General features: G+C 43.9%; 1 protein-coding gene across 1 annotated transcript in view; it reads left to right on the top strand.

Moving 5' to 3' along the window:
• The first annotated feature begins 219 nt into the window (after positions 1 to 219).
• LOC126158587 (ice-structuring glycoprotein-like) overlaps positions 220 to 10,565 on the top strand; it is a 50,862-nt gene continuing 40,516 nt past the window's right edge. The window contains exons 1-2 of the mRNA XM_049916453.1: positions 220 to 264; positions 1,928 to 2,694. Of these exons, the coding sequence (XP_049772410.1) occupies positions 253 to 264; positions 1,928 to 2,694 (779 nt within the window). The 5' untranslated portion in view covers positions 220 to 252. The remainder of the gene's footprint in view (positions 265 to 1,927; positions 2,695 to 10,565) is intronic.

Raw genomic sequence — 10,565 nt, 5'->3', positions numbered from 1 at the left:
GTTGGAGGGCTCCAGTCTGAAGGGATCTGTAAACTGCAGCAGATGACACAGCACGAGCGTAACCGATATATCTGGGCATGCGGAGTGCCGGTCAGCTGTTAGGCTGTACGGAGGACCGGTGCTGAGGTTGCGGCAGCACTTCTCGAGTGGTTCCTGTCAGACGAGATTGCCGCCGAGAGCCGTGGACCAGTATATAAGCGGCGGCCGCCGGCTGTCACTGCACACGGCCTCCAGCACTGACCAGCGGACAACATGGCTTGCAAGGTGAGGCTCAGGACCCTCTCGTAGTTGACTCGTGGTACTGTTTTAGTATGTTCCATATATACGCGGTACCCGAATCGTGTGCGAAAAACTCGCAGTCCAGCCAACATGTTTCGCAGTAGCTAATTTATATAGTGACTCGTACAGAACGAACATTTTTATAGGATCGCCCTTCACAGACTTTCCACATTTCTGGTGCCTTATACATCGAAATCACCTACGTAGGTACCTCCCATGCCATTGTAAGGTAGCTGGTGGGAAGTATTTTGCATCCTTAGCAACATCCCCATTATTTTACCCCAAAAGCGAGCATTGGAGAATCGACTGTCTGTATAAAACCTCTATTTGGTCTAGTATCCTTTGTCTTACACTGATTTATGAGGTTATTAGAATTTTTCTCTAGTACTGGTGCTTTATACAGGCACAATTGTTTTTCACAAAAAAAACATGTTTATATTCCAGAAATCAGTGTAAGATAGTTGCCAATATTCCTACAAAACTCGTTCTCAATTCTTGAACTTAAATGATGTAAAATTCTTGAACTTAAATGACGTAAAATATTTAAGAAGTAACAGTCATAGTGTGGCCGGGGGAGGGTGGTGGCCAGAGGAGAGGCTTTGTGCGGTAGGTTACTGTCTCCTCGTTCGCGACCACTGTTCGCAACGTATTTCGAGCTCTTAACTGTCGCAATTTGTTCAAATCATCCCTGCTGCATTTAGCAGTCGCATGCCTCAAATACAGTCCTAGGAAGCGTGAATCAGCATTCCCATAATGTTTCAAATTATTTGAGTCGGTTACCGTGACGAATATTTAAGCAAGACCATTATTGATTACCTAACCGATATATTTAGCTGGTACTTCGCTCTGCTCATCTTGACGTAGCCCAGATTCTGACTGCCTCCTCATTTCTTCTACAACCGGTGTATCTAACACGGCAGAGAGCTGACTACACACAGTGTTTCATTGTTATTCGCAATGCGACGTTATGAGTCTAGTAACAGTAATGCCGCTCTAAACCGTTCCATTTTTCAAAACTGCAAACCATCGGCATTATCTACACAGGAAATGACTACGTACATTTACTGTAACATTTTCTTGAACTTAAGTCCATTTATTTGATAAAGGAGCCTTCATTTCATCATAATTGAAATCTGTGGAATCTTAAAAAGGCATCTGAATCATGTCTTGTCAGTTAAGAGCCTGTAACAGGGTGAAAGAAAAACGAAGCAAGAAGATGGTAGAAGCAAATACACTGCATATGACATCATTTAATGTTTAGTATTTTTTAAAACAATATATGATTACTGTGTGGAAATATATTGTAATTTCGCGATATTAAAAGTTTTTGGGTTTTGGTACAGCGTCAGTCTTTCTGTAACCCACGCATCCGTCGTTTCGGCCATTTTACTGGTGCCTTTTTCCGGAAGCTGACAGCAAATTCCGGGCAGATCCAGGTGAAAAAGCCACGACAAAGAGATCGAAACAATGAATCCGGACATTGTGGAAACAATGACTCAGTACCAAAATACAAGATTTCGTTAATACCATCAACAACGGCCTTGGGAGCCTATTCATATGTGATGCTTAATTTGCCGTTAGCAATGTTTAATACGTATAGCCTCTGGCGTATAGTTGCTTATATGTTGTGCTCTTTGCTTATCAACAGGTGATAGTTTTCGTGGCAGCTCTGTCGCTGGCCCACGCCGGCTACCTGGGCGCCCCTGCAGTCCTAGCCCCCGCCGCCCCTATCGCTAGGGCCTACGCCCCCGCTATCGCCGCCGCCCCCATCGCAAGGGCATATGCTCCAGCTATCGCTGCCGCCCCTATCGCCAGAGCTTATGCTCCAGCCATCGCAGCCGCCCCCGCAATCCGCGCCGCCCCCGTGGCCGTGGCCGCCGCCGCCCCCGCCGCCGTCGCTGCCGAGTACGACCCGCACCCCGAGTACAGCTTCGCCTACAACGTGCAGGACGCGCTGACGGGCGACTCCAAGAGCCAGCACGAGAGCCGCAGCGGTGACGTCGTCCAGGGCAGCTACAGCCTGGCCGAGCCCGACGGCTCCATCCGCACCGTCGACTACACCGCCGACCCCGTCAACGGCTTCAACGCCGTCGTGCACAAGGAGGCCGGCGCCCACCCCGCCGTTGCCGCCGCCCCCGCCCGTGTGGCCGTCGCCGCCCCCGCCATCGCCGCCGCCCCAGCGCTGGCGTACGGTGCCGGCCTCGGCTACGGTTACGCTAGAGCAGCCTACGCTGCCCCCGCCATTGCCGCCGCCCCCATTGCTAGGGCAGCCTACGCTGCCCCCGCCATCGCTGCTGCCCCTATCGCCAGGGCTGCCTATGCCGCCCCCATCGCTAGGGCGGCCATTGCTGGACCCGCTCTGGCATATGGAGGATACGGATACGGTGGTTTGGGATATGGCAAGGCTATTCTTGGGTAAACGCTATTGTACAAACTATTGATTCGCATTTTGGCGAATGTTTCTGTTATTCTACACTTTCTGTGTAAAAAAAGTCTGATATGTAAATAAACCGCTGTTCACTTTAAAGTATTAGTTTCTGTTTCCGTTCCGCTATCACGGCGGCGAGCATAATAAAGCTCTGTTTCATACAATTTCTTTACAACAAAATTACTCGAGCACCCTTTTACTCAGAACGTTTTGGATGAAACGCAAACATGACAACTAAAATGTTCAGTTGGAGACTATATTGTTATTGGATTTTCTTCAGCCATACCGACACACTTTCTAGAAAACGGAAGTCAACGTCTGAAGTATTTTTAGAATTTTTTATCTCGGTACAGCAAAATAAATACTACTCAATAGAGATAAATCAACAACTTTTACATTTGGAAGAAACTTATGAAACTAGATAAAATAACGAAATCTACTTTACATTTACATTTGATAAATTAACTTCGTTGGAAAGAAGGTCAGATGGAGTAACAAAAAGAATCTATAGCTATTTCCTATTGTCTATCGTTAACTTGTCAGCCTCGTAACTGACAATCAACCGAGAGTCTGCTGTTCCTATTTGTGAGACTACCATTTTAGTACTGTTGCCAGTAGACTTAAATGATGAAATTTATATGTTTGTAGATGGTTAAGAAGCATCTTTCCTACGTCCCTAAGCATGGACCCCATCGGCGACTAAGTACGTAAGAAGCCCAAAATGTGAGAGGTGAACCAAAGTGGCTGTCTGTTTAACAGCCTTCACCTAGAATGGCAGAGACCTTAATGTAAGAAGTTGTTGGTAGTAACGCAGGCTGTTTGCTAAGTCAGATACAAATTCTTCGGAATTCGATTGAGGGTGGGGGCAGAATAGGGTATGATGTAAATACTAGGTGATACATGCAGTAGGTTCCACTGTCGCAAATTATGCTTACACATACTGACAATATTGTACACAGTTTTAATGAACGGCATTTGTATTTGCAGCAAAAATTTTTTCACGAACAGTTTCGGCCCTTAGGTTATTCTTCTAGTGCTAACAACTGGACAACAGAATTCAATCTGTCTTCTGGACTCCTTGGTGCACAATGATCACAGTATTTTAAACAGCATTATGGCTTTTTTTATATACACTGTGTACTGTAACATAGGATCTCTCAACGTTGTCTCTACTGAAAGACTCCATGGGGTAGCTACTGATATACTGGACAACGATTAACAACATGATATAGCGACTTCCGTGTAGTAGCACGCGTCGAACAGTCGGAAGGATGTTCTTTTGTAAGGTTGGATAAGGGCCGTGTCTCGTAAGAAGACGCTGTTACATCAGTTGGTATTATTCCAGCCGTGGTGTCCGCAGAAGTCTTTCCGACGGGAGTAAAACTCTTAATTTGCCATTTCTTATGTAACTGATTCGATGAGTTTGAAAACGCGCCGCAGCAATTAAATTTATCAAAAATTATAAAAACATTTTTGTACGTTAAATGATTGTATTTACCCAGTCAGTATTTTAAAGGTTGATTATTCCGTTATCGAAACGGTAAGCAGATTCAGTTGCTTATGCGTAGTATACCTTTTTATTTTATTATGGATGTGATCGCCACTGTTTTGATTCAGCGATCTAAAATTTCATTTTCATATAATTAAATCCAGCGTATCAACGAATTGTGAAATAAAGCTTGAAAATTTTTACAAAATATTTATTTACACCCTCCTAATGAGATGTGAAGCGAAAATTAAAATTATGAAAGAGAAAAAAACCAGGAAGGTGGATAACATCCTATTGGATAACAAGAAAAATAGCCAACATCAATTCCTCGAAGTGGAGGAGCAAGCTGTATACATTGAATAAAGGCTTATTAGATTTGGTATCGTCTAGAACACATTCTTTGCTGACAAAAAACATCTGATCAAGTTATTGGATTTGTTTTATCACCTTAATGCTTTCTGTTTATTGATGTTGACTGATATGACTAAACACTGAACAACATGTGTTCTTAAAACTACATTTTTTCACCTCGATACGGACAGTGTCACGTAGACCCTGTAACCGACTAGCCGAACGTGAGAAATCTTGCAAAATAACTCTCATATTAACCGGTGTAGTCGACTTTTAGCAGCCTAGGACTGAGCTAAGTTACAACTCGTCTTTCCAGCTTCTGAAGTAGTGCAGTCATACCCTCTCGTTCCAACTCCTGGTGAGGAAATCTCCTCGACGTTGAGATTTCGCTTTTCTTTTCCTCTCTTGCAGAACATAAAATGGAATTTTTATTTTCGACTGAAGCATTTGCACCCACACATTTACAGACGGCAGTGCGCTTCAGTGTATACTGTAATAATTTCGCCGTTTAAAACTGAATGTAGAATTCGCAAGTCGTCGCAGGTTTCCTTTTTTCTACTTGCAGTCGGTAAACCACTGTTGCGTTGTGCAGCAAGGGCACGTAAGTTGGGGAGGTGTATATTCCGACAACGTTTACGCAGAACTAAGAGAACACGTGCCAGGGTGTCACCCCAGTCTCTTCCTGCAGCACGGGCAGGGCTGTGCAAGAAAGAGACAGAGAAATGATTATGGAGACTATTTCAGCACCGCCCTATAAAGATTCGGATTTACCACCGCGCGATGGAGTCAGCATAATTTACCGTGAAATGCTTGGAAAAAAAAGAAAGAAGAAAAAAAAAGCACAAGACTGGTAGTCACTGTCGCACAAGGCAATGTGAATCAATGTGAATCTACAGTTTAGAAACGTCTCCCAGACAATCGGAGCTAGAAATTCGAGAGTATTCTGTTTTGAATAAAATGTCTGTAGCCAGATCCCGAGAAGGGGAGCTTGCGGACGTCTATGGACTCAACCTTTCCCGACTGTTAGGGAGAATGTACATATTACAACCGTTACTGAAGGTGCCCCATGCTTGAAACTGGATTTTCACTCTCCAGTACTAGAGGAACATGTAATTGTTCAACATTTTGTTTAGAATCGAAACTCTCATTAGAAGCCAAAAACAGGTAGCTGCGCATCTTACTGTTCTGTCAGCGGTTGTACACTGAAGGTAAGTGAAGGATCGTCCACAGGGAGGACGGGAACGCGCCAGGATGTCGCATGAGCACAGTCCTCTGCACACACCTCGTAACTGCCTGCACTGCTAACAGCAGAGCCGCAGTGTTCTATACCACCTGCAAAAGTAGTAACCGCTGCGAAGCTGGTGCCATGGTGTGTAACCTTACCTCATGCAGCAGTATCTCGTACGCGGTACATTCGTAGAAAACTTTGTCTGTTATTTCACTGCTTCTCGTGTTGACACTGCTTCGCACCCAGACGAACAGAACAGTGAGGACGGATAGCGATGAGTTCGGTGTGTCTCGTAATTTAAATGCTTTATTTTTTCCGTTTAGGAACACGCAGAACGTCTTGTATCCGACAGTTACGAATTTATTCCTCATACAGCACTGTTGCCCGTGACACTAGGCACCCTCTCCCCAAGCAATGTCTTGCAATCTCATAAGAGCATCAAAATCACACTGTCGACATAGAGAACTGTATGTTCTGTAGCACTGAATCCATTTTTGATTTCCAGAAGTGGTGACACAGTGAAGTTGCAGGAAACAGGAGCATAAGCTGTGCCCTGCGGCAAGGCTTTCGATGTCCGTTTGCTACATTATAATAAACTGTTGTTCACTTGGGCACCTCAGTTTTTATAGCACTCCAAAAATTGTTATCAGTGGTTTAGGACAGAGAAGACTTAGAAATATTTTACTTCTACATCATTGTAGTTTACAATAAGTGTTGAAGACGTCTGTAATGTCCACAAACGTTGCAGACAACATCCTCTGCGCAAGGAATTGTATTAGCATAACTAAAAAATAATGGCTTCGTCAATAACTCTGCCTTTTCTAAAATGCTAAGAGCAAACTACCCTCTGTGAATCTAAGCCTTTAGGCCCTACACTTGACTGGACCACTTATTTATATTTCTTCACGACCAGCTGTCCACGAAATCATAGTCTCCAGAAATTTTAAATTAAGATCACTTCCAAAGTTTTCCAAATCCTTACCTCCCATCGCATATCTTACTCTCCCCTATAAAAACAGAAATAAAGTACGGAAGCGTTTGTTGAGGTACACTAAGGTATTCCATCTGACCCTTCAGCGGTGTCCAATTTTACTATTATCACAGTTGTGCAGCCTCCTTTTGCAAGTACGTAAAGGCGGCAGCTGTATCCAAATATTCCGGCCGAACGATTGTTCCGAAGTTGTGGGATTGTTTTGAAAGCTTCACAGGACTGTATAGTATCTACAAAAAACTTTGGCTACTCTCAAAATTTCCACAAGTGCGTTCGGTCACATTCGTTAATGAACTAAAGTTACCGGAAAAATTTTCGTGAGATTTTCTTGAGTAATGTATAAGGGGCTCTCAGACGAAAACGAGACACATGGAAAGAAAAGTAAGTAAACTGTTTATTGATTCAAAAATAGTAGCCACATCTGATAAAACATTTATCCCTCTCTGAACAAACAGTTCATGCCTTCATGGAAAAATGTTTGGGGTTACATACGGGACCATGAATGTGCGTAGGCGTGCACCTCTTCTAAGCAAATTGACGGACACTAATTTCTATCTTCAGGGCTCCAAAAATATGGAAGTCGTTTGTGAAGAAATCGAGACCATATGGAAGATGTGGAAGGGCTTCACAGAGAAACTTCTGCAATGTAATTGAAACACCCTTAGAGACATGTGAGCCCGTCTACCATTTCTGTACGCGCAGTGACCTCAAGATAACAAAGAATATTTAGAATGCAAGTATGAAAGAACCTAAACGATCTCCTATTAGCCACCATGGCAAGTAATTGAAAAGATCTCATCCATAGTCTTCAAATGGTTCAAATGGCTCTGAACACTATGGGACTTAACATCTGAGGTCATCAGTCCCCTAGAACTTAGAACTACTTAAACGTAACTGACCTAAGGACATCACACACATCCATGTCCGAGGCAGGATTCGAACCTGCGACCGTAGCGGTCGCGCGGTTCCAGACTGAAGCGCCTAGAAGCGCTCGGTCACATCGGCCGGCCCATAGTCTTCGTCATCGTATAAGCTCCAAACAAAGCTCCAGACAAAGTAAGAAGCATAACTACTTCCACAATGGTGAAACTCATAAGCAACTATACTTGTTTCTCAGATGCGAATGTTTCATTGGTTGATGGGCTAAGCAGGCCTCCATAGAGACCAATCTTACCAGTGGAGACACAAAAGCCCGCATCTCGTGGTCGTGCGGTAGCGTTCTCGCTTCCCACGCCCGGGTTCCCGGGTTCGATTCCCCGTGGGTCAGTGATTTTCTCTGCCTCGTGATGGCTGGGTGTTGTGTGCTGTCCTTAGGTTAGTTAGGTTTAAGTAGTTCTAAGTTCTAGGGGACTGATGACCATAGATGTTAAGTCCCATAGCGCTGAGAGCCATTTGAACCATTTTTTTGAGACACAAAAACACAAAGCGCATAGTGCTTGCTTCAACTAATCGAAGCTGATCATAGCGTAAACATCCAAAAGTTATAAAAATAAACTCGAGATTTAAGAAAAGAAAAAATACTGTGGACAAAAAATGGAAGTTCAAATGAACAGGCATCTTTCAAGTTCCTGGTTCAAAGAAAAATGTGTCGTATTATAAAGCTAACTCGGTTAAATGTCTGGCAAGAAAAAAATTCCGCGATGCATTCTGTACAACAAGGATACACAATAAACGTTGCAGCACATCGGTCGGGAAAGCCTAATGTACACTACGTAGGGCTTTGCGGTGAATGTTGGAAACGTAACAAAGCTGCAAATGTTCAAATGTGTTTGAAATCTTATGGGACTTAACTGCTAATGTCATCAGTCCCTAAGCTTACACGCTACTTAACCTAAATTATCCTAAGGACAAACATACACACCCATGCCCGAGGGAGGACTCGAACCTCCGACGGGACCAGCCGCACAGTCCATGACCGCAGCCCCCAAGACCGCTCGGCTAATCCCGCACGGCAACAAAGCTGCATTCAGCGGTATATATATTGACACAACAGTCTATCTTAATGGGTTAAACAATATAGCAAGCATGAAAGTTTCTCACAAACAGCCACAGAAACATTGTACACAAACACATTGCAAAGAAACACTGTGCATGAACTCAAAGTTAGTGAAAGCAGCGTAAAACAAGACAGCAAAAACAGGACTAACAAAGTCACCTAGATTATCACTATAATTATTTTATGTAAAGCAAAGGAACGGCTGTCAGTGTTTGGAAGTACTGTTAATCAAACGGCCAAAGTCGTTCAGTGCGAGAGTAAATCAATAAACGATTTGTAGGCAGCTTCTTTAACAATGTAAGTCAAAGATTCTCTGTCGACCATATTGTGGGGCTAGCAGGAAATAATGGAACAGATGAGATAAATAAAATTCTTGAGTAACTTAGTAACACATAAAATGTAGTTTAGTGCAATAGAATTATGCTGAATGCGTTCACCAAACGTCCGAAAATACAGACTTCTTTATGTCAATGATCTATTATTCAAGCGCTCCAAAACTACTGCACAATCATTTGCACATAATCCTATATAATGTTGTTATGTTCAATTCAAAACTAATAATGGCTAAATTCCCTCCCGCCCGCCCCTTCCTCTCACACACGAGAAGTAAGCAGCTATACGCAGCGCCCATACCATGAGATACAGTGCAAATAAACAACTTGTGATTGCAGAGTTAGTACACTTTCTGACCAAAAGTATCCGGACAACCATCATGTAATGCGGTATTGACGACTTGATGTTACGAGAGACGAACTCGTGAGTATAATAGGAGGCGGGGAGTATTGTATCGTCAGTAGCAGAGTGGGTCAGTCTGGATCCCTCTGTGACTTCGAACCTGGAATAGGCATTGGATGTCACCTACCAAATTCGTCAAGGACGTTTTAAGCCTTCTAAAGTTGTCCAAGTTGACTGTTGGTGATGTGATGATGTGATTGTGAAGTGGAAATGTAAATGCCGTGTGACTAGGGCCTATCATCGGGTAGGCCGTTCGCCAGGTGCAAGTCTTCCTATCTGACGCCATGCGTCGATGGGGATGAAATGATGATGATTAGGACAACACAACACCCAGTTCCTCAGTGGAAAAAATCTCCAACCCAGTCGGAATCGATCCCGAGCTCATAGGATTTACTTTCTGTCGCGGTGACCACTATTTTTTTTTTATTTCTTTTTGTTCGACTTCGTTCGTTGCATCTGCTCGTGGCGGACGTCGCAAGACACCCGTTTCAGTTCGTGGTTGATGCATTAACTCTTTTTTTTTTTATTACAGAGAGCAGCTAACCCTCTGACCGAACAGGCTGATTTACTGTACCGGCTGTCAGTTACCGAGGGCGCCGGCCGGGGTGGCCGAGCGGTTCTAGGCGCTACAGTCTGAAACTGCGCGACCGCTACGGTCGCATGTTCGAATTCTGTCTCGGGCATGGATGTGTGTGATGTCCTTAGGTTCATCCCCAAGACCAGGCAGACATCACGTATCGACGGACAAGGATCGTCGAGAACTGCGAACGTTGGGAGTACGGGGCGGTAGAGGGAAATCGTATGAAGTCAGCCGGAGGAATCAAGAATAATGAGCTCTATACAACATGGATGTGGAAATCTGGTCTCTGAGTATAGAACTGTAGTGTGTGCTTTGCATCGTCCGCCATGTTGTAGTGTGGCAAACAAATTTACATCGGTCTGTACGTGACAAAGAACTGCAGATTGATTTCTTATTTTGAACTTTATGTCAACATGTGATGTAATAGGCTTATGTGGGAGCGGAATCGAAAAGTATTTTCTTTTCGTGTTCTAGTGAAATTTCCTAGC

Source organism: Schistocerca cancellata, chromosome 2, assembly GCF_023864275.1.
Source record: "Schistocerca cancellata isolate TAMUIC-IGC-003103 chromosome 2, iqSchCanc2.1, whole genome shotgun sequence".
Classification (NCBI taxonomy): domain Eukaryota; kingdom Metazoa; phylum Arthropoda; class Insecta; order Orthoptera; family Acrididae; genus Schistocerca; species Schistocerca cancellata.
Note: the sequence above shows the minus strand (reverse complement) of the source record. Positions and strands in the feature narration are given on the sequence as shown.